The 25208-nt window shown below is 43.0% G+C and overlaps 2 protein-coding genes across 3 annotated transcripts in view; both read left to right on the forward strand.

Moving 5' to 3' along the window:
* The first annotated feature begins 387 nt into the window (after positions 1-387).
* Positions 388-1398, forward strand: LOC141939977 (olfactory receptor 10AC1-like). Its single transcript, XM_074860749.1, has one exon. The coding sequence runs from the start codon at positions 388-390 to the stop codon at positions 1396-1398; it is 1011 nt and encodes a 336-aa protein (XP_074716850.1).
* Positions 1399-11813: 10415 nt separating this feature from the next.
* Positions 11814-25208, forward strand: part of EPHA1 (EPH receptor A1) — a 37662-nt gene continuing 24267 nt past the window's right edge. For both annotated transcript variants that reach the window (XM_074854865.1, XM_074854875.1), the window contains exons 1-2: positions 11814-12050; positions 15261-15328. In XM_074854865.1, the coding sequence (XP_074710966.1) occupies positions 11849-12050; positions 15261-15328 (270 nt within the window). In that variant the 5' untranslated portion in view covers positions 11814-11848. The remainder of the gene's footprint in view (positions 12051-15260; positions 15329-25208) is intronic.

Below are 25208 nucleotides of genomic sequence, written 5' to 3' on the forward strand. Positions count from 1 at the left end.
CAGGACAGAGAGACTAATCAGTGTCAACTCCTAAAGGTTACCTAATGCATTTTCAAAACTCCACATGGTCACCAACCTAAGAACAACTCAGAAGAAGTGATGAAGACCCAACAGATGAAATTCCTTGTCATCAATGTCATGGCAAAGAATCCTAGGCAGATCATTTGGGCACAAGAACCTTGGTGGTTGTGAGAATATGGGTCTGAGAGTGTGTCGAATGTGACTGAGTGAGATCAGTTTTGTTTTTAAATAAAATCACCTTTCTGCCCCCACAATGAGCTTTACTACACTGGTTCTTACAGTACTGCAACATTATTTCCTATATAGAATAGATTGCCAGGCATCAGGTCAAAGTCAACTGTCTCCCTTCTGTTTCTCTCCCTGTAGATGCCATGTGAAGGCTGCATGGAGAGGGACAATAAGAGCACTGGTGCAACCATGGAGTTCCTCCTGCTCGGCTTCTCTGAGCTTCTCTGTCTGCGGGTCCTCCTCTTCCTTATCTTTCTCATTATCCATTTGGTCACACTGGCAGGGAATGTGATGATCTTCATGGCAGTAGTTATGGAACCTTCCCGTCCTCCCATGCTTTTCTTCCTCTGTCAGCTCTCTGTCATCGAGCTCTGCTATACCTTAGTCATTGTCCCTAAGGCACTCTTCAGCCTGATAGTGGTGGATGGCAGCACCATCTCTTTCATAGGCTGTGCTGCACAGATGCACCTTTTCGTGGCACTCGGTGGGGCTGAATGCTTCCTCCTGGTAGCCATGTCGTATGACCGCTACGTTGCCATCTGTCAGCCACTTCACTACATAGCTGTGATGAGTGAGGAGTTCTGCCTCAGGCTGGCTGTGGCATGCTGTCTGGGAGGCTTTGCTGTTGCCCTGGGGTTGACGGTGGCTGTTTTCCGCTTACCTTTCTGCCAGTCGCGTCATATCAACCATTTCTTCTGTGATGTCCCTGCTGTGCTACACCTGGCCTGTACACAGAGTTACACCCCTGAGCTGCCCTTGCTGGCTGCCTGTGTGCTCCTCCTGCTGCTTCCCTTCCTCCTAATCCTGACCTCGTATGTTTGCATTGCTGCTGCTTTGTTACATGTCACCTCCTCCGTGGGAAGGTGCAAGGCCTTTTCCACCTGCATTTCACACTTGGCCATCACCTCACTACACTATGGATGTGCCACCTTCATGTACATTCGTCCTAAGACCAGTTACTCACCAGATCGAGACAAGATGGTGTCTCTGGTCTACACCAACATCACTCCATTACTGTATCCCCTCATTTACAGCTTGAGGAACAAGGAAATCAGAGGGGTCCTCAGGAAAATGTTGAGGAGGAAGAAAACAGCTCAGCTGAACTGGGGTACTACCAGAGCTGTGATGTGTGTGTGTGGTAAATTTTAGTAGAACAAATGTGTGCTTGTTGGAAAATAGCCCCATAACCATGTTAGGACCAGATTCTCTGTAGACTTCACTACAGCAAATATGCAGGCAGAATTCAACATGGATCAATACATTATGACAAAAATAATCTCTGCTAAAACAAACAAACAAACAAACAAACAGTCTCTAACATAACACTTTACCTAAAGGGAAATGCTTTAATGACTTGTGAGGAAGAAGAGCTTTGATCAATTCGTGGTCTCACTTCTGTGATCACATACACATGCTTACATTCATGGTCACCTCAGCATAACCAAAAGATCAACACAAAATTATTTAAAGCTGCTGTATTGCTTTCATTATTTTTCTAACAAGATAAAAGTAGCAACTGGAAACTGGGAAGTCAATAAAATATTTTAGACTGGTAAGTTTATCCACACAAAAAACCTGAAGAGGGTTATTGGAAGGCCCATGCCTAGAAAGAAATGGAAATTAAGCTGTGGTCTTCTCCAAATTCAGTGGAAGGCTGCGCTCCAGCATCCCATCACAAGTGGAAAGATCATTAGTGTAAACTCATCTTACTTTGAATTATTCTAGATAATGAAAATGAAAATGCCATCAATTTGACAAGAGTAAGACTTTCCTACACCTGTTTTGCAGGAAGCAATCTTTCCTTTTATAGGGAGATGCTTTAGGTTTAGATTGTTCCTATGGCAACATAAAGGCTAAGATACTGGTCTCATCATGTGACTTTTATCAGGGAAGACTGTATCATATAAATAGGGATGCCTGAGGAGTGCTGAAATCTATCATTGTAAGATTAATAATACCACTGCTACAGTTCTTGTAATTTCTTTAGCAAAACCAGTGAGAGTTACAGCACATGCTGGACTGCAGCAGACATAAGAGTCCGAAAGGTGCAAAGCAGTGTTATTCTGTGTGTTTCCTACATGAAGGTGGAACAGGATGATTCAGACAAATTAGGGAAGATCAGTTTTGGACAGGAACAGGGGGGAAAGAAGGAACTTCATTATTTTATTTAATGCTTCCATCCCCCATGGCTCCTTAAAGCTCCAAACAGACCTTATGATTCAGAACCCACCTCTTACATATCAAATTGTTGAGAAAAAATCAAAAGGCTTGCTTCTGTTTCTCTGTCTAATGCAAAGGAATTTCAGCACCCCAGCTGTCCTCAGCTTTCTCCCTTGGCAGATTGAGAGAGCAGAGTGATATTTACTTTCTCTGGGCTACAGTCATTAAAAATTATGCTAAGTGGATTTGACTAATATAAAAAATTGACACTGTCACTAAGGAAGTTAACTTGGAGCCATCTGACAAAAGAGAAATGTGGAATTTAAAACTCACATTAAAAGCTGTCTTCAAGTTGACAGTCTAGCAAGCCTAAAACATTAACGCAGAATATTGGCTCTCATGTCAATGAATACCTAATTACTGCTGTCAGCAAAGGTTTAGCTGCATTATTTAAAACGATCAAAGTTGTAGTGAACATTTTAATCACCTGCCAGGTCTTCCAAAAATGGGGAGGGGAGGGTCTCAATGAAAGCACATTACTTACTAATAGAGAAGTACTTTAGAAGTACAGTAGAGAAATACTTTGAATCAAATACTATTAAATAACTGTAATGAGCATAGGACAAAACTGAAGCATCAATTCCAAATCCTGTCAAGACAAATCAAGCTTTGAAGTTAATCCTACTGCAAGCAATGGGCTGGACTAGAGACCAACAGATGTCCCTTCTGAGATCAGTAGGATTCTACAGCAGAGGTTTCTAACCTGCCTTCTAGGAGGTATTGATATGCTCAAATACCTTGCAATAAAACTAAGGGACAGAAAGACACTGAGGTTTATAATACTGATCAAAACCTTGGTAGAGGCCCTTACGTGTTTCTGGCAGCTGTGGGCGTGGGATAGCACAGATATAACTATCATCTGCTGCTAGCTGTGAGAAGATAGCAGGGCTGTGTCCTGAACTAAAGACGTTCCTCATGAACAGCTGCTGATCAGAGGCACCTTGGCAGACTTCTCCTCACAGTAGGGATATGGATGATGCCTTTTGGAGGGATAACATGACTGAAACAACAGCCAGGCTAGACTCCTAGCTCTTTAGTCCTGAGATACATGTGGGAAGCACAACAAGCAGTGTAGGCTTTCTGCGAAGACACTGTCTCCACCAATGTCCTTGCAGAGTGAGGAGATATCCCAGAGCCCAAGACTATCCGCCATCCTATCTCCACCAGGATTCCCACATCCATTCACAGCACCCTCAGCCTCTCTCCTATGCCCAGCTGTGTTGAGTGAAGGGCTTTGCTGTATAGATCTGTAGAGCAGACTCAGGGATGAGAATGGCAAGATGGATGCTTATGAGGTAAGAGCAGCAACAATAAGTAAGAGATGTCAGAACCACTTTCTTTTTAAATGTTATCTTTCAAATTACCAGGAGCGGTCTGAGGTCTCTTTTCTACCTACCCCCCCTCAACTTTACAAGTGGCTGTTTCAGTCCTGTTGACACAGCAACATCCCTGATGTAGGGCATGAGCATGGAAAAAAAAAAGAGAATTTATAAGTCCTTTTCAGAACTTTACAGGGAACAGCAAGATCCAGACAAGCCATGCTGTTAAACAAGTGCATATTACACCTCCAACAAAAGATGGATAGGGCAAAGCTCTTTCCATGGGCATCACAACTGTTTGGGTTGGGTAGGGTCTCAAGACCCCTCAGTGTATGAATACAGCTGGGGACCTGCATTCCACAAATGGTCCTGTCCTTTCTTGGAAGAAGAATGCCCTCATTCCCAAATTTCCAGAGGCCTCAGATGTTATGAAGTTTTCCAGTTAAACCAGCTAAGACATCTCTAAGAATCTCTTCATGGTTTACACAGCCACAAAACCAGAGTATTCATCCTTGTAATTACTTTTGTAAAGGCTGCCCTGAGCTAGGCACTAGATAAGAACACAGATCTTATCAGTGGTTGAGCACTAGAGATCAACCTGTAAGAGCTCAACCTGTAAGGCCTGTAAGATCACATCAGTGCTGTTCACATGCTCAGAAATGAAGAGGGTTTGGAGCATGATGGCAGAGATGTTGAATAACATTCAGGGTACTTGAGGTCCAGTATCTTGAATGGTACATACTGTTCAAAGAGGTACCTTCACTCAAGGAGATACTTCAAGGCGGTATCTTGAGTGCTACCTACCAGTACCAATTAAGTCTCCTTTACAGTGTAGAGAAACCAATAAAAGCTCCTTTTTTTTTTTTTTTTCCCCACACTGTCATGCTTTTTCTGTCAATCCAGGTAAGACATTTCCTAAAAATTGTTCCTATAAATAATCAATCTCCTAAAAGAATTAAATGCGCTTGCATTAAAAGTATTTCCTTACTTTTCTAGGAGTCTAAATACAAGGTTACTATGAGGATGTGTTCCTGTTATAGGTTAGGGAAGTGGAAATTCTCCTGGAAGATGTTTCAATGTATTCACCTACTCTTAACAAAGTCATGTTATCACAGCCTGTTTTGGCTTACATGGAAAGTGAGTTCACCATTCTCCTTTCTTTTGGATTCTTTAAAAGCTTAGAAAACCTGCAGAAAGTCCTATATTTACCCAAATAGCTTCTTTTGTCCTTTGATCTGAAGCAGAACAAAAGCATCAAGGGGAAATTAATACAGCTGTTTACAACAATGGAGTTGTAGCCAGTGAAAATGGATGTGGGGATAGGATTAAACCTAGAAAGTGGACTTCAATTTCATGAAGGTGAAAAGCTGTCAAAGATGGTGATTTGCTTTATTGAGAAAAGGTGCCTGTTTTCCTTATGTTTATCATTCAACATGCCAAGGGCAATAGCCATATTGACTTTACTATGATAAAAACTAGAATGTTATAGGAGTTTCTCTTGGAGATATTTATAGATAGAAGATTTACAGAAGAAGAGAGATGAGTTCTTTCTGAGATTGTTTTGTGCCATTATATGAAATTACTTACCCAGCATAAAAAATCTGATAGGATCCTATATGATATGAAAACTGAAATTCACACCACTATAAACAGACTAATGGGGAACAAATATGCTTAAATATTCTGCACTTTCCCCCAGAATCAAAAATTTTTAGACTCTATAAGCCTTTTATTTTCCAACTGGGTTGTGCAAAGCCTTAAGTCCCCTTTAATAGACTGCCTCAGGAGGCAACCAGGAACGCAGGACAAGAAATAATCAGGAGACCAAAGTAGAGCTGAGGAATGAGGTGAAGCTTCATGCCAGCTGCTCAGTCTCAGAGTCACTTTCAGTTCACCCTGCAATCATCTCCACATCAAAAAGCTGACTGAAGGCAGTATTAATAATTCCAGCATTTTATCCCTAACCTAAAGCGCTTGGCTCTAAAGATCCTGCCATGCTCAGTTATATTCTAGACAAGTCCAGGAAAAAGTGAGAATAGGAAGGTCAATACCCACCCGGTGTGTACCCTTGGTTTTACCTGCATAAGCGCACAGTCTGGTTTTACATTGGTATGTAAATATATAAGACCATCTGGTTCTACAAATTGGTATGTAAAGCTGAGGGAAGACCAGATGGCTCAGCAGCGTATGGTCTCTAGCCTAGTCACTGCTGAAAATCAGGTCTCCTAAAATCTGTGTCATGTTTTATTGTGGTTTTTGTCTACAGTTGCTCTCAGCATTCACTTTAGTTTTCATGTTTTGATTAATTAAGAGTTCAGGTTTCAAAAATCAAGTGGGAAGTCGAACTGGGAATAGAGTTGACAGTGAGTTGGGAAGATGTTACCACAATCAATGCCCTCTTTCTACCTGCAAGACAGCAAGGTGTCTGTTTCAAACATCTTCTCTTGATGCCAACATTGAAACCACCTAGGATGAACACAGGTTGTTAATGTAGTGACCAGTAGCAACTACTTCATTTCTGCACAGGATAGCAACACTACAACACCAAGATTAAGCTACAACAGCAAGAAATAATGGCAAGTTTATTGTGTTTAGGTTGTGGAGGCAACTGGAATTTGTCAATAAGAGGACCATAAAAATAACGGCAGATTTGAAAGAGACATAAAAGCTTTAAAATTTCTATTTAAAAACCCAGAAATTAAAAGATTGACTAACTCACACATTCAAGTGGCAGTGTAGAAAAAAGAAATTTAAAATCACGCTATCAAAGTGACTAGCAATATGGCTGCTTACTGCACGTTATTAATGCTAATGATTTTTTTCATTGTTGGTGAGGTATTTTCACACTTAAGCATAATTAATCCAAGAGTGGGAAAGAACAGCTAGAAAATATGAATGAATTACAAATTACAGAGTATAAATTAATTACAAATTACAGAGAGGTATGTATTTGTCATACAGAGACTACTATTGCTATATTTTGAGATGTGTTTCAATTACTAAAAATATTATAATCCTATTTTTCTACAACCTAGTTGTAGAGCATCTCTACTAGAAATCAAATTTCTCTGGGACAAATTTTATGTTTATTGTACATATGCTGTTGTGTTAGTAATACTCATGGAGAAATTGAATTCTGCTTTTTTTTTTTTTCTTCCTGCAGTCAGTAATAGAAATAAGAAAAAAGTGAAAATAATGCCACCAAGATAAATAAATATGTTCAAATCTCTCTAGGAAGCATGCGCTCTCGAAGAGGAGTGGTAAATGTAGAACTGCACTTTTTGGATTTATAAGTACAAAATGTGCTGTAATAGCTATTCAGAAGTAACTAAATTGTGACCCAAACTTGTACCACTTAGGGTAGTTTTATGAATAGGAATATGAATCAGATTATATTATGGCTGGGTTTGCATTGCTTTCCACTTGTCTATCAAAAATATTGTATTTTAACATAAATAAAGCCCTGTTTTGCTTAGATATTTTTTCTTTTTGCAATCGGTCGTTCAGTGTCTCCATGGCTTCACTGTTGACCAAAAGTGTTAACTTGGAAAGAAACAAAATCCCAGCCATCACCAGACAAAACTGATTGCATCACCCTTAAAATTTGTGTGGTCCTGATGGGTGGGGTGGGCTGCTCTCTGCTCCTGCCACACCACCCTGAGGCAGCAGGGACCTCGGGCTCCACACCCACTGGACCACCACGGGGAGCAGAGCTGGGATATGAAGGCAAGAGAATTTTTCCAGGTAATTTTTGGGGAAAAGAAAGGTCCTCCTCCTCATTTTCAGTTTGGTACAGTAATTTAATTTACTCCTGTCTTGCAAGCACAATAAAAGCATGGCAGACCACATGCAGGATAGATTATCAAGAGACAGAAGCCAGAAAGCCTGCAGTTCAGCCAACAGTAGAAATACTCTTCTGTGCCTAATTAAGTGTCCAGCTAGGGCGTTAGTAGGTAGAGAAATACCTATGAGTACATTGCTGATGAACAAGTAAGTGAAGTTTTATGTGGGGATACTGGACTTCTAGTCGGTGTCTGTGTCCTTCCCACTGTTATGCCATCTCTGTTAGGTGGAAAGTACATATGGGAAGCTGCCCTCTTGTTTTGACTGAAGCCCAAGTAAGGAGCTGTCTCTATTCCTGCTGGCAAGAAGACATGATTGTTCATCTATTGGTGATGAACAGAATCAGAAAAAGATTAAGGTGGGAAGGGACTACTAGAGGTCTTTAGCCCAAATACCTACTCACTGCAGGGTTAACACCAAAGCTGTGTCAGGTTGCTCAGGGCCTTGTTCAGGCAAATCCTGTACATGTCCAAGGGTGTTTCTCTCTGAATATGTGAGGAAGAGTGATGGAGTGTCTCCTGCTTCTACTGGGAATAAAAATCCAGATCTATACCATCTCTCTATCAGCTTCATCCATGCTCTCACCTTTGTTATTCTTCTCAGGGGACAAAGATAACCAGCTTAACTACTTGTGCAGTGAAGTCCTCAAGTCCCTAAGCTAGGGGTGAGCACTTTGTGATTAAGAGGAGTCACTTGTTCTCCTTTGTAGGAGTTTAAAATATCTGTTTAAAATAAAGTCTGAGTTTCTGAATGAAAAAAGTCCATGTACAGAACTAATTTAACAGCTTAAACCACTAGATGGTAGGAGTCTATTTTCTGCAGGAAGACTGTCTGAAGTTAGTTGTTTGCAGTACTCTAAGATAATTGCTGGTGGAGTAGAGCCAGGAAACGTTCCAAGATAAAAAAGAAAACACTAGAATATTAGACTGTTGTTGTGGAGGTGAGAATAAGAGAGAGAGCATGAATGCTCTACAGGGAATGAAACATCAAAACACAGCATCCCCTATGCTCTACAGAGCTGCCATAGATTTTGCTTAGATTTGTAGAGATAGTGGATAAAAGGAGTGACTCAGAGGCCACAGAATAAGAGCAAGTTCCTCCTTTAGACTGAAGTGGGTCTTGTTGCATTGGGACTTGTGATTGGAGCCCCTGGGAGCTCTATACATCTATGTTACTATAACACCTTACTGAAAGGCAGTTCAAGATGCACAGATTCAAGTTATCAATACCAAAGGGATGCTTTGATAGTTTGGGAAGTAATAAGAAGTGCAGAACTCCAGAGATTGTTCTAGGTTCAGTTTCATTCAGTTTCATTCATCATCCAGAATGACATTTAACAGTGGTGAAACTTCTAAAACAAACGCAGTAAACAATTTATAAGAAACATATTAAGAGTTCTGTCTGAACTCCAGTTCAAAAGAAGCACAGCCCAAATCAGTCTTGGGAGTGCCTTTTGACTGTCCCAACAGTAGATCAAGACCTGGTGCATACCATTCCTCCTCACTTTCCTTACCACAAGCCCACATATCTGTAGGAGGAATGCCCAGGTGTGTTGTGTAGTGATATTTTCCAGCTAGATACCTAATCTCGGCGATACATAAAACAGGATACTGGGAAATGGAAGGAAAAAATATGCCCCGTGATTCAGAAATACTCAGAGGGATTAGAAACACGGAATGAGATTCAACCCAAAGACATGCTGAGAGTGAATTTAAAAGATGCAATTACCTTCTTACCATCAAAATGCATGCCAGAGATGGGAAGCTCACTGGGAAGCCATGACAGTGAAAAGGTTGTGTAGGTGTAAATCATAGAATATGATTGTAAAGACAAAGATTTTTTGAAATTAAGTTATTTCAGATTTTTTTTTATTAGATACTCAGGGAATTGGTTTTGTCCAACGGTTTACAAAGACAAAATCCAACCTTATGATGCACAAGCAAAAGGATCCTGTCAATGAAATACTCAGCAGAGTTGTATGAATAATTCACACGTAGCACTCCACTGTACTGGGTACAACATCTGTGTAGATACCCTCTTTTTCCCTTTGGATCTGCATGTCAGTGCAGAGGACACATGGCCAAGCAATGCAGCAGAGCTTTTACAGGTATCAGTAAAGTTCCAGGCATTTGGGGTTTCTACTTTTTTTGCTTCCACTTGCTTATAGATTTGCTGCAGATCTTGATCTTGCTGTAACATTAGATTGTATTTTGTTTGACTACCATTGTACACATTCTGACTGGGAGCTACAGTAGGTGAACTCCAATCTACAAAATAACAAAGCAGAACATACAATTTCTGATCACCGTCATCTGGAATACCCCAATTTCTGATGGCCATCAGCCAACACTAACAAGGGGGAGAAAAAGAAAGTTAATATTTTGTAGGCCATTTTCTCCAATAAGCCCTAGTAAATCTGTTCCTGCCTATTCCAAATAGCTTAAATCAAATGTCCTGAGTATCTGCCCACTAATGAAACGGAGACAGAGCATCCCCAGGTTCTTCATCCCAGAGCTTTGGCACTTCTGAGATTCTATAGATGCAAACTTGGTGAGTCCTGAGGAACCAAATGTAAGGCTGCAGCACTGATGTTCTTTGCCTCAGGAAGGATGTGAGCTCCCGAGCTGCCCTAGAGCCTTACCCTCCAGTTGCAAATGGTTCTTTCCCATTTCATGTCTATGAAGGCCTTGCCTATGTTTTTCCATCACAAAGGAGAAGTTAGCCGTGGGTCCATATGACTGAAGAAGGCACAGTATTGTACAAATGAAGACTGAAGTGGATACATTCCACTAGTGCAAACTCAAGGTATGGGATGTAGACAAGGAAACCTTATACTGGTGCTCCGGTGGGAGTCATTCAAATGTGTGGGAAAGGTGGGCATAAAAATTTGAGACTTAGCACCATAGACTGAGAAAGAGCACTTTAGATAGGATTAAACTTGAATAAATTTAAGATGCAACTATTCTTAATGACGTTAACGTGAATTATTTGTACTGATATTTTACTTCATGGGCTATGTACAAGGTAAAGCTCAGTATTTTAACCATTTGTTCTCAGATTTCTCTTGCCTGTGTTCAAACTTCTTGGGATAGATTTTAGTTTTCCAGGATGTATGGTTAGAGTCTCACAGAACTCACTGGAAGATTTAGGTGCAAGGGAACTCAGGAGGTCTATAGTCCCAACTCCTGCTCACAGCAGGGCTGACTCCAGAGGTAGATAAGTTGCTCACAGCTGTGTTCCGGTGAGCCTGGAACATCTCCAAGGGTGGAGATTCCCCAACTTCTCTAGGCAACCTGACAAAGTCCTTTATTTATTCTTCCTTGGGAAAAAGGAGGAAGAGAGCAGGAGGAATGCAGCCTTACAGCAAGTGGAGGAATAATGCCATCTGTAATTTAGGGAGAGGGGTGTAATAGCTGTGTATGGGTAGGAGTAATGTCCTTGATGAATGGCAGAAGAGATATAACAAAAGCAAGTTCTTTCATATTTATGTCCCTCAAGGAGACTAAAAGTCCTGTGAGTTCTTCCTACACAGAGAGAGACTCCTCCAGGCTCAGTTCCTCTCCCATGATTTTTTAATTGAAAAGCAGGCACATTCCATCGATGCTGAGGAGCTTGCTAAAAGAAAAACAGCAATTCTGCCAGATAAAGCGGCATGGCTATTGCTCTGTGACACGCTATCACAGCTTGGGGAACAAAATGGGCCGCTGCCACTGTGTACGGATGGATTTGCTAAATACCTACTGCAAGGACGGCTCAGCCACATTATCACAGGGAGAAGCGGACCGAGCAGCCTCTTAACGCAGTGTCTGGGCTGTTTTAATCTCTAAAAGTTACAAGTGCACCTCGGGGGGACGCGGGGGGGGGTGGGTCGGGGGTCTGGGGCAGAAGTCGGGAGCCGGGACGGTGGCGAGGGCTGCCCGGGAGGTGGCAATGGGGAGCGGGGACGGTGGCGAGGGCTGCCCAGGAGGTGGCAACCGGGAGCCTCTTCCAGGAGTGGAGCAAAGGTGGAGGGAGGCTCCCAGGAAAAAGGTGTCTGCCTTTAAGGTGGGTTTATTTGCCTGCCAGATGGGAAGTCTGTGACCAGCCCCTTTAAAACAGGTAAAGGCAGTAAGGCTTCTCCACCCACTCGCCTTCCTTGATCTTTCATCATAAGTGTGGGCCAGGCAGGGAGGTTGTGCAATGTGTGCGCTCCAGCCAGGAGGCTGCGGGAGAGGTTCATGCACTGCGAGCCTGAGCCTGAGCCTGAGCCTGAGCCGAGGCGCGGAGGCCTGAGCCCGGGCGCGGAGGCCCGAGCTGGGAGCCGGCCCCGCTCTCCGGCCAGCATGGAGCTGAGGACCTGGGGCACCAGCGGGATGGATCTCTCGCTCGGGCTCCTTCTCTTTTGGGCTCTTCTTCCTCCCGAGGTGCCTGGGAAAGAAGGTAAGCGTGACCCGCTGGTCCCTCTGCTTGGAGGGTTGGGCTCGGGGGGGGGCGGGGCGCAGGCCGAGGGGGACCTCTTCAAGGGGCTGGGAACCGGGCCAGCCCAACACACGTGGGGCCCCGGGGACACACCACAGCCCGCCCCCAGGGAGCTGGAGAGGGACTGGGGTGTCTGGGGAGGGCAGGTGGCTGTGGGGGGATGAAGGCCAGGAGCAAATCCCATCCAGATCTTGGTGGCTCAGTGAACTGAGTCCAGGTATGTTCTCCCCCTCCCTCTCCACCTGATACAGGGAACAGTTCCCTGTATCACACCCCCTCTCAGTTGAAGCGCAAATGCCTCGACATATCCAGTGATCCAAGAGAATTCTGCCTCTGTTTCCCTTAAACACAAGCCTTGCAGATAACAAGTTTAAACAAACTCAGAAAGTTCCCCCCCCCCCCGCCTACACACCTGCAGTTTCCTCGGGGAGACCTCTTGGGGGTTAACCCTTGTGAGCAAGAGGACAGTCAGTTTTTTTAGAGGCTTGGAAGGTGAGAGTCTCCTTCACCTGCCACAGTGTTGGAAGGTCGAGCTGGGCTTTACAGCTTCCTCTTCCACCTCTTCTCTTAAGACTTCCTTGCTTGCCTTCTCTGTTCCACTTAGTCCCTTTTATTAGATGTAGTGATCTTTTTTTCTTCCATCTTGGCAGTTTCACAGGAGTTATGAAACATCTGGGGAATGGGAACTTTATTAATAGAGAGGTGAGGAAGAGTGTTCTGTGTTCTGTTCCCTACTTCCTCCTGCAGTTAATTCCTGCCAGAGACTTCTAGTCTCAGTTTTGCACAGTGAGAGGTGTTGGGGCTTTTCCATCCTAAGGACAGCCCTCTCCTTTGCTGCTCCAGGCTTTCGATCAAGAGGACTTAGTCATAACTGGCAGTTCAGCCATGGGCTTCTCTCGGACTCTGCGAGTTCTGAGTGCTCTTCTAGAGCATTCTTGACAGGCACATTTGTATTAAGGATCCAGCTGCATGGATGCAGCTAGCAGACCTTGTGCAGAAGGCCAGCCTAGGTGAGAAGTAATTTAAGGTAGTGCCACACAGGCTCTGATTTCCATAAGTGTGTGACCAGTAGTTGGCAGTAACACGCAGGGACTTCTCTGCCAGCTTCTCCCCTATCTCAACCATCTCATTTGAGCTGCGTCTGTGATCTGACTCTTTCTTAACGTGTCTATCTGGGAACAGCTCATTTCCCTGTTGTCCTCTCTTATCTGAAGTCTTTCTTCTTTTTCGGGAGACCTCCTCCCCTGTGGCTTGACAGCCATGTGAGATTCCTAGCAGTGAGGCTGTGGACCAAAGAGCTAGTAGCCTCTGAGTACTTGTATTCCCTGTGCTCTTGTAGCCTTGCAGACTCATTCTTCCTTTCCTTGGAGAATCCCTGTTCTGGGTTTCACTTTGAGAGGTACTTCTTGAGAACGGACTTTGCCCCTCCAGTGGGCAGTCAGCGGCTGAAGGAGCCGCGGCCGGTAGTTCAGTGGCACAGCACATGGGCTTTGGAAGGTTCCCATCCCGGCCACTTCTGAGTTCCTTTTCCCTTGCTCTGCTAGAACTTGCCATGCAGCCTTTCTCACTTCCACATCACTGCTTCAGGCCTGAAGTGTGTGGGATAGATATTATCTGGGCGATGGTTCTGGAAGGACAGGCTACCTCACCCTGGGAGTTTTTGGAGCCAACAACAAAATAGTATCTCAAATAGAGAGATTGAGAACAGAAGGGAAGCGAGTGAGGAGCCTTGTCTGGACAGGGAGTCTGTGGCTAGGAAGGTTTTGCCATATGACCACGCTGTGAACGTTGCGAACTTGCAAAACCTGGATTCCTGCTTTTCCCTTCTCCCAATCCTGAAAGGATGTTTCAGAGGTGAGAACACAGTGCAATCCCTCTTATCTCTGTTTCTGGGCCCACAGCCTGCTTCCTCATTCCACAGGACTCTGCTGATCTGCACTTTACACTCTATTACTTATAGTTGGCAGACTATTTCTAAAGCAGTCAGATGAGGGGGAGGAAATCTGGTTATTTAAATGTTATTTAAATATTTCCCCCCTCCTATCTTTCACCCCCAAATTCTTTTCTGAGATGTTTAGAAATGATCCCTCTGAATACACCCACAGGAATCTAAAAGGGAATCCAAGGAATTTTTCCTGTTTCCTATGTTCCCAAGCTGGGGCTGTGATAGGTGTACCGAAACCAGTAGTATAGTCTGGCAGCACTGGCAGACCCAAAGGCAGGCACGAAGCTGCACATCCAGCAGTACAGTTATTCCAACTCCTCTTTCTTCTCCCTGTTTGTCTATGAAGTGATACATTTTTAACTTCTCTTCAGATCAAGATGTGATGGCAAACTCTGATCACACTTTCAAATTTCTTTGAGGGCTAAAAATGAACATACTGCTGAATTTCTCCTTTGTCATGTGACTCCAGGAGCCAAAGCTTAACACAGTCATGCAGGGCAGTTCTGCAAGAGGTGGCAATGCTGTGCCCGGGATCCATTATTCTCTTGCTGTCGTGGCTAAAACAATCGTGGGGGGGAGAAAGTGAAACGATTTCTAGGCCACCATCAGATCGTGGGCAGCCTGGGTCAGAGGTAGAGGGTTGAAGCCGTTTGAGCAACTGATGCATGGCTTTTGGGAACTGTGACAGTGGAAAGTCCCTTCTGCAACTTCACACTGCCTCTGTACTTTCCTCCTGTGTTTCAAGCACTATATAGTACCTCTAGGCGACACTGATTGATCTTTTGTGTTGGTGATTTATTTGATTGCCTGCCTTTTCATCCATTTTGTCTGCTGCCTTCCTGTTTCAAGGAAAGATATGTTCAGCTGCTGATGCTGGGTTCCCCTTTCAATAGGCTTCAGCCTCCTGTTTTCATTTTGGGGCAGCTTTAGGAAGTGGAAAAATTTGTCAGGGTTGCATTTTTCGGATGTGTGTCGGTATTACTTGAGAGGAGGGTGAAAGGGAAGGGGGTCTCATATATGAGGAAAACCTTCTGACTAGCTGAACTGTCTTGCATCTTCCCATCCTTACTCTGGCCATGCTTTGTGAAGGTAAAAGCTCACAAAGGATGTGGGGTTGAGAGAGGAAGCACAGGCTTTGTCTTCTGTGACAAAATGAGAGGATGAAGCCATTCCATGTGCCATATGAATTGAGTCACTGATTATTTTCTCTCCCTTCTGATTTTCAGTGGATCTACTTGACACAAGCACTGCACAGGGTGAACTGGGCTGGCTTCCAGACCCTCCAGAAGTAGGGGTGAGTACACACATTCAAGGAAGGGAAGCCACTGGAAGTACTAAATGATGGAAAAGCATTATCCAAGTTGAAATTTCACCCTGCTTCCCAAAATCGGGCTTCTGCAGCTCCACCCTCTCCTGGACATTGTATGCTTTGCAAGTCTCTGTCCCTTGCAGCCCCTTCAACTCTGCAGCCTCATCCGCTAGCCAGCTGTTTGGGGACTGACGCGTCATTGACTTCCAGTAGCTCTCAGTGGTTAAACAGGTCCTTGAAATATATTGTTTCCATGAAGTAATAAAATCTAATGGAGAAAAAGGAAAAAATCAAATCATCCCCCAGTTTTTCATTCTAACATGTTGCAAATACATCTGTGTGTCGTTTTGGGGGCAAATAGCCATGGCAGAAGCGTTTTTGTGTCCAAGTCTCTCAAGAATTTAGAATCTTTGTCTAAGATTGTTCTGTCTTTTTTCCTCTTGAGTACTAAACTAAATGATTCAGTTACACATTTTTTAACTCAGCAGCTGACAGAAGAAATAACTGTTAACTCATGAGTCAGCAGTCTCGCTTACTGGGTGGGCTACAAGGTTCTAGGGCTTTACGCCCAGCCCTAATGCTGTGTTTGGCCCACACACCTGATAATGAGAGAGATGTTTTCCTTTGTTTCATGACTGTAAAATTAAATCGATGGAAGTGCTTCAGAATCTCCTCCTGAAACTACTGCAAAATTGGACCCAAAAAGACAGCTGGGCTCTCAGCTACTTTTGTACTAGCACAGCTGTTTTGTATGAAGTACAGTTGAGCAGTCCCTCTAGCATCACAACCTACGTTATCAAAGATGGTTTCCTTTGTAACAGCAGGACTGTGGGAGTGGTGGAAGGAAGGCGCAAAGAAAAGGGAATTCAGGCACTATGTTGCAGTAGTTAGAAGGATGTATGTTAATGCATAGTTCCAGTTCCTCATCCATGCTCTGTCTTTCCAGCAAGCCCCAAGCTCTCCTATGGAGAATGAATCTTCGCCCTTGCTGCTTATAGACTAGACCTGGGTTCAGCCTGTTCCTAACTCAGTTTCATAACTTTCCTCTGTAATGTGCTGTGGCTGGTTTGAATTCACCCCAGCCTCCTCCTCCTCATCCTGGTAGTCTTGCTGGGTGAACTAGAGCCAGACAGTGAGGTTCTCCTGTACTGGCATAACTGCATTTGTTTCATTAGTACAGCTGGTTTGGTTATCATTATTATACCTTACTGAAAACAGGTGCCCTAGTGAGACATACATGTAGATCATGTTTTGCCCATTGTTCCCTTTGTTGTCCCTATCAACTGTGTGGTAATTTTAACCCAATACTAGGCTCTAGGCATGTTCAGGATGAAGTCTGCCTCTTGGAGAGATTGGAAAAAAACACTGAAAAGTGCATTGTGAAAATAATCTGATAGAAAGAAGACAAAACCTTTGTTACAGAACACCTGATTTTTGCACAATAGGTTCACAGAGCTGCTAGGAGTTGACATACCCTTCTGCTTGTGCTACATCTGCTTTTAAAAATATGTATATTTAAAATATAGTAGTTGTAACTGGGAATTGTAGAAGATGCTGGAAAACATGGCCTGAGAGCCATAGATCAGGATACTGATGACTGATACAACAGAGGATGAAGAATAGATTCATTGACTTCTGATGAGCAACTCTTTTGCAGCGATTTGTCTAATTATGTCATTTCCCAATAACTGTTAGGTGGAAGGCTGGCAGATTGCCACAAGCAGAAACGGAACAATGGGCAATATCTTGGAATCAGAACTTTGAACAGCTGTTTCTGAAACCATTCTTCCAAAATGAAGAAGTAAATATGTTCAAAAGAGAACTGAGATTAATTCAGAACATTTTTTGACACAAAAGAGCTAAGATTAATACTGAATCATCTGACTAACTTGATTAGTAACAGACTGAAACATCTGAGCTGTATTACATAGAGTTGAAGGGTATTTTTCATGTCGCACTGCTACTTGCACCTAACTTCAGATGCCAGACATCTCTCACCTGTGAGCTGGATTTGTGTCAATATGCTCATCATAGAATCATAGAATGGTTTGGGTTGGAAGGGACCTTAGAGGTCATCTAGTTCCATCCCCCCTGCCACGGGCAGGGATACCTTCCACTAGACCAGGTTGCCCAAAGCCCCGTCCAACCGGACCTTGAACCCTTCCAGGGAGGGGGCAGCCACAGCTTCTCTGGGAAACCTATTCCAGTGCTTCACTATCCTCACAGGGAAGAATTTCTTCCTTATGTCTAATCTAAACCTCCCCTCTTTCAGTTTAAAACTGACACCCCTCATCCTAGCACTACCGTCCCTGATCAAGAGTCCCTCCCCACCTTTCCTGTAGTCCTTTAAGTATTGGGAGGCTGCTCTAAGGTCTCCCCGGAGCCTTCTCTTCTCCAGCTGAACACCCCCAACTCTCTCAGCCTGTCCTCACAGGGGAGGTGCTCCAGCCCCCCGATCATCTTTGTGGCCTCCTCTGGACCTGCTCGAGCAGGTCCGTGTCCTGATGTTGGTGCCCCCAGAGCTGGACACAGCACTGCAGGGGGGGTCTCCCAAGAGCAGAGCAGAGGGGGAGAATCCCCTCCCTTGCCCTGCTGGCCACACTTCTCTTGATGCAGTCCAGGACACGGTTGGCTTTCTGGGCTACGAGCACACGTTGCTGGCTCATGGTCAGTTTTCCATCCAATAATACCCCCAAGTCCTTCTCCTCAGGGCTGCTCTCAATCCACTCCTCACCCAGTCTGTATTTGTGCTTGGGATTGCTCTGACCCACGTGCAGGACCTTGCACTTGGCCTTGTTGAACTCCATGAGGTTTGCATGTCCCACCACTCCAGCCTGTCCAGGTCCCTCTGGATGGCACGTCCCTTCCCTCCAGCGTGTGACTGCACCACACAGCTTGGTGTCGTTGGTGAACTTGCTGTTTTGTCCTTACTTTTAGCCAGTGACAGTGGATAAAGTGGCTTGTCATGTGTGATTGTTTCATGGTCAGACTTGGTCTGTATCCAGTACAGATGATGCTTCTGTTAACACATTCTCAGCCTAAGAACACCGAGCTGAATACCAGTCAGTTTTGGACAGCATGGGTCATTTTACTGGTCCTCTAGAGTACATTAACTGGGAGTGAAATCTTGCCTAAGCTTAAAGGTAGTCTTAAAGTGTGTGTATTTTAAGTAAAGTGTCTGTAGAGGTTTGCTGAAATGTTTGTGCTAGCTTGCTTTGTAGTAGCTGTTTAGAAAGGGTTTCACTCATTTTAGGCTACTATTGGAAACTAAGCCCTTAAAAAGGCAGACTGTAGTTCCTGTAATCACTTTCTTATCTACTTTACCAACCCCACCACCCATCATCTAACAAATTTCTTGATAAATTTTTTGTCTTTGAAGTTTTGAGACAGCAATACAAGTTGGGCATGGGGAGATGTATTACAGTACTAGTGGTAGATTCCCATCTTTTAACATATAGTGGAGAGCTAATGATGATGACTTTGAAGGTGTCAGGAGTCCAGAATTTACCTGCTCTGACATTTCTTTTAAGGCTCCCCATGCTGCACAAACAGCCTGGCTACTTGAACTGATTTCAAAAATCACCAAAACTGTCCAAAAAGGACTTCTCGTATCCTATCATGAACAGTTACTGGGCATAGTAGCATTGCTTCTTGGCAGCTTGTAAAAGAACTGTATAAAAAGTTATTTATCTCTATTTTGCTTTCAAGTATAATTGCATCAACTTTGAACAGGTGGTGATGAGGAATCATGTTATCCTCTTGCATTTTGCTTTTAATAGACAAGGCCCTGAGCAACCCAACCTCGCTTTGAAGTTAGCCTCACTGTGAGCAAGGGATTGGAGTAGAGACCCAAAGGTCCCTTCCTACCTAAATCTTTCTGTGTGTACGTGATAAGTTTTGCATTGTTTGTTCATTAACATTCTGAGCTTGAATTTTTAGCCCAGACCCAAAAGGTCCTTCCAGTTTTACTTGATTCAGTGTTTTGAACTCTGTAATATTTATTCCTATGGATCTGCTGTATCAGTTTATGTAATCCTATGATACAACGTATTGGGCAATCCAATATTTGTCTTTAGTTGCTATGATTGTTTCACCCCCAGCTTGTGGGCCTATCTTGAAGTTTTCCTTTTATCCACTGTTTCCAATTTCCTTTTTGTGTATGTGAATAGTATTTGCATAATCCAGTCATACTTTCATGAATATATATGACTACATAAGTTCCTAGGCATTTGTATTGTAGGATGCTGCATACAGGGCTGCTCAGTATGACTTTCTGTCTCCATGCTGTCGTAACTTAAACACACTTTATTCTTTTTCAGCTGGTATGTTTTCTTAGGAGGCATGCTTTCACCAATTCTACAGCTGTCTTTGCTTGTAGAAGTGTCCTTTTTCACAGTTACTATGTTTTTAAATTGAATATCTGTTATTTCAGAAATCAGTTGAGTTCTGCTGCTGCCACTAATTGCCAAATCGTGTCATATTTATTACTATTAAAGGTTCAGCAATGCTCAGTTCTCACCTGATAGCTGGTTTGTGGAGCTTGTTTTTCCCAAATTATATTCCTGCATGAATCATAGTATTCTTAAAGCATCCAGATGATTTTCTTAGTCTCTTTTCTAGGCTGCCATTGTTCTCAATCTCCTATGTCTGGAGGGGTGGAGGACATAATTTTTTTCCTACCTATACTCTTGCTTGCTTCCTTCCACACATACTTCAAAGGGTTGCTATCAGTGTTAAACTTTATACTAGGTCTCCCAGTGTGCATGGCACCTGATCTGCTCAACTTTTCCGAAGTCTACCTTCACACAGGACTGAGGCTGTGCATTTAATCCCAGTGATTTAATGTATCCCAGAGGCTATTCATAAATAGCCACTAACTGCAACTATTGTGGCTCCAAAGGCACTTGAAAAACTTTGGAAATGATGCAGTTCTTGTGCAGTTCTGCACCCCATGTTTTGCAGGAGGTCTGATTACGAACATAGCAGCTGCCAAAGCTGTGTGAAGTGCAATTTGAGTAAGGTATTGCTCAGTTTTTTGATGCTGTTATTTTCCTCTTAAATCCCAGGCATAGTACAAATTCTACACTGCTCAATTATTTCTTTTAGCTAATAGACTAGATCAAGTACCTGTGACCTGTCAAGCAACTTTTATATCACTGACCACATGATAATGTTTACATGCCTTCAGGTTCTAGCAAGATGAGGTTGGGTTCCACCAGACTAAAAGCGTCCCGGATGTTATTAACAGCTGATGACTGGTTTCTGTTTCCACCACTTCTGCTCAGACAGATAGGCCTGTTTGTGAAGGAAATAGTGTTGAGGGCCACACAGCCCTGCAAGTGATTCCAGCACAGCACTCCTATTTCATTAAACCTGGCCAGTCCACTTAATCAGACTTCTTGGTATCTTACTCGGATAGTCTTACCCAGAATGAGTCTTGGCCAGTCTGCTTTTTGTAGCATCCGAAGGTGGTGTGAAAAATAACCATCAGAAATGCTATTATGTGCATCTATTCCAACTGTTGGCAATGCATGTCCTTTAAGAACTAACTCAAAGGGATGTCATCACCTCTGAACCTGGAATAGAGTAGCAGTATGTACCTCAGGCTGCTCTCAGCTTAAGTATCAGGCACAGGGGATTAGCTCTTCCAAGTGAACAGGATCTGTATAGAAATATGGGACAAATGCTTAGTAAAGTCAACAACTACTGGAAATGGGAACAGCTCTGCCTTCAGGGTCATATCCTGACATGCCCTGCTGCTGTTGATATGCAGGCTGGTGGAGATATATCTTTATGGTTGTCTGTTAAGTGAAAATTAGTTATTTTGTGTGCATTTGGGAGAGAAGGAAAAAAAATAAGCTATGCATATCCACATACTTTACTGAGAAGGGGGAGAAAAAAAGTGAGATGAGAGGAAGTAAAATGTAAATTAATATCTGCACCTTAGGCCTGACTGCATGAGCCACCAACTAGGTGGCTTAGGATGAAATCACTGCCACAGACCCAAGTAGCAATCTCAACTAGTGCACTCAGTGTTGTGGCCTGAAGGGCAGAAAAGACCATGTTCTGAGCCAAAGCAAAGGTGCTTTACAACCATGACATTCATCACCATGGCTGCTCAGGCACTACAGTGATGACAGTGCTGTTGCCTAGCAGCTTCAGGAAGCTGATTCACCCTTTTATAGCTGTTGAATGAAAGTGGACAAGCTTCACTCAACTTCCTCATGTCAACACAAAAGTCAGCTGGAGCTTTGAAATGAATCTGACTATAGCATGATCCTCCAAGAAGACTTAACAGACTATTTAAAATTAAAAACCCCCCCAACTTTTATTATAATACCAACCAAAATACTGGTGAGTTTGCAGGCAGTCAGATTAGAAGGGAAAGGCTTTATATTGTTTGCTGCCTGCTGTGTCCTTGCTGGATGGACCTATGCTTTGAAATCTGATTCTTACCATCTCAGAGGCAGAGTTGCAGAAAAATGTGCCCATTCTCTCTGATTTCTTTGAAAGTTATTTCCATTGCTTCTAAGACCTAGTTTCTGGCTTCTCTATGCTTGACCTGGAGCCTGGCAGCTCTGCACTGTGACTTTCATGCTGCCATCTCCAGGCAGCTTTGATCATCTCAAAGAAAAGGCACAATTACTCTGTCTCTGTGTGGGATTCCACCTGATCCATCTTTAAAAGGAACCTATGCCAACAGAGCAAGTATTGCCCATCACCATCAGACTCATTTCCCATGCTCTCTGTAAATACTGGGAGTATACTTGACACACCATACAAACCCCTTTGCCTCGAAGACATTAGGAAAAAATTTTTCACAGAAAGAGTGGTCAGACAGTGGAATAGGCTGCCCAGGGAGGTGGTGGAGTCACCACCCCTGGATGTGTTTAAGGGTCGTTTAGATGAGGTGCTGGGGGATATGGTGTAGGGGAGAACTTTGTAGAGTAGGGCTAATGGTTGGACTCAATGATCCCAAGGGTCTTTTCCAACCTGAATGATTCTATGATTCTATGAAGAGAAAAAAATCACTTCCATTTACAATGGATCCTATGCAATGTACAATGTAGTGCAAAACTAACATGAGAGCTAACATTTGCTTTATTGGTAATATGATTTTAGCCATGAATTATGAGCTCTTAAGATGCACCATCTGATTTTCCACTCCTGTCCTTTTTGTAGTTATTGATATTGTTAGTGGGTGTTAGCAAAATAGGTATATACAAAACAAGTGTTCCAAAACAGCTAGGTAAAATGTTGGACTAGAGTATCATCATCCCTTACCTAGCAGCATCTGTTGTGACCAGAACTGTTTTCATGCAAGACCTTAATGTGGCCAGACAGTTCAGAGAATGAGCAGGCAGCAGAACCTGGGTTTGATAAACAGGTTCTGTAATCAATGCACTGGAGCTCTGTGGCTCACATTAGCACCTTATCTTCTTGTAAGAGCCTCTGTACCAGTTAAATTGGAAGGAGATGGGTGGGATGGAGACCTATGTGCTAGTGCCCTAAAGGACAAGTAATTACATAATGCAGTTGCTCCTCCCTGAAAATAATCAATGGATCATTGTGGAGAAAAAAAATATCATCCCACCCAGAAAGATACTGGGTTAAGTTAACCAAGTTACTGGTTTTTGGTGTATGAACTCCTAACTTTTCCATGGAGACATGCATCTTAGTTTAGTAACTTTAAGCCTATTGGCAAGATGCTTGCCTTGTTGTTGCCTTCTGTAAGTCTCTTAAAAGTATCACTGTGCCTTTCCCCAGGAGTCTGCAGGCCACAGACTGGAAGCCACTGTGCTAGGCTAATGTGAAAGCAAATGAAGTACAGGTCACAGCAGGCAGGCTCTTACCTGAGAGGAGACAGGGCAAGTCCCTGGCAAGCTGGAACTGGAGATGGCATTACTGTTGCGAGCCACAAGCTCTTTTGATGACCATCTGAGCCTAAGCATTTGCAATACTGTCACAGTCTGCTGCCTCTCTCACTGGTAGCCTACCTCTTTAGTAGCAGGGATGAAATTTGTATTTGTCATCATCAAAAGTTTGTTGTTTTTTTTTTTCCACATAAAAACCAAGAGACCACTTCACTGATGCCTGCAGAGCCTGAGACAGTAGATCCAAGAAGATAAATGAACTGTCTCTGTTTCCATCTTATACCTTATGGCAGATCCTAGGAAGAGTAGCCCACAGATGGATGGAGGAATCACAGATTGTCCTAGATGGGCTCCTTGACACAGACCTTACCTAGAGAAGTCTCACTTATAGAAAAAGCAGAGTAAGCCTTCCTTAGGCCTTCCTTAGGCTTCGGAGCTTCAAACTGTATAATCAATTCAGAGTCGATCCAGGCAGATATTAAAAGGTTCCTTATTTTATCTTTAGATTTTTATTCATATGGCAGACCAAACCCATACTGTTTACTAAAATATCTACAGGTGCCCTTCCAGATTGTCATTCACTAATTCTGAACTGCCTTCATAAAGATAGCTCATTTCCACAACTGCTTTCTTTATATTGAATCCAACCTAGTAATGGGAGGAAGGTTGCCTTCCTTTTTCCTAAACTTGCAGTGATTTGAGGTTATTGAGATAGTACTTCTGCTTTGAGGTTGTCATTCACTTAACACCAATTGCTGTGCTGGAATTATTTTGCTCTGTATTATACCACCACACCAAGACTAGCAAGAACAAATCTCTGGAACTAAGTGCCTGTGTTAGTGTATGGGTTCCTGATAAGTACAGAACGCCCTTTTGTTCTCAAATCTGATGGCTACATCCTTACACTTTTTTAGAAAAATTTACTAATTTATGGCCCTCTCCTTAATGCATTGGCTTTTGTTTTCTTAGCAACATTTTAAGAATTCTAAAAGGTTTTAAAAGTTTGACTAGTTTAAAGACAGTTTAAACTTTAAAAAAGAATTTAAATTTAAAAGAGTTGAAAAGGAGTTTTAAAAAATAAAATCTAAAGAGTTTACAAACTCTTTCGCTTGCTTGGAGTGGGGAATTGGACTAGATGATCTCCGAGGGTCCTTTCCAACCTGTCTTTCTATGATTCTGAATCTCATGAGAAAGTTTTTTGTAGCATTGTAAAACCACAGTTCACTCACTGCTGAAATGAAGAAGTCTGACTTGCACTGTCCTTCGCTTTTCCTAGAAGAATGATCCCCATCCTGTGGCCAAACTGATGACTGGAGTATGGATACAGTGTCTGGAATGAAATAGGTAGAAAGTTATATTATCGAGGGAAGTTGATTCAATGTTATTGGCAGACAAACTGGAGAGCCAAGTAATTAATATTGATTGAGCCAGACTTTACCACACATGTTTATTAAGAACATTATATTAAAAATCAGAGGCATACATTTTTGATTTTGCAGCAGATTCTTTGAGGATGTGAGACAGTTGCCTAGCAACGTCTGGACTCCTCACCCTTTCATTAAGTGTTGCATGTTAACAGTTTTCCTCTACTACTTTGAATTTAAAAGCTTCACTGAATAATGAAAAGAAGGCACAAGCATGTTTAACAATAGTTCTGTATTGTTAGCATAAATAATATCCTCATTTTACTTCCTTTACCCATCAGCAGTAGAGTCTAGAAAAAACAAATCTGACTCCCTTCTTGTTTCTTTGCACCACACTGCATGTTGCCCTGAAGAGCTCAGTCTGGAAGAAGCTGGGCTGAGATGAGCTAAGAAATACACGAGTTAGCAGTTGGATTTTTTTCTAGCAGTAGAGTTTAAGGGAAATTTTTCTGCTAGAGTTGTCACTATTGAAAATAAAACTTTGGTCCTGTATCACTTAGGTTTTGAAAATAGTATATTCAGGACAGCTCATATCTTTTGGCGAGACATCTGAAAATCACTTTCTAG

Source organism: Strix uralensis, chromosome 2 (genome assembly GCF_047716275.1).
Source record: "Strix uralensis isolate ZFMK-TIS-50842 chromosome 2, bStrUra1, whole genome shotgun sequence".
Taxonomy (NCBI): Eukaryota; Metazoa; Chordata; class Aves; order Strigiformes; family Strigidae; genus Strix; species Strix uralensis.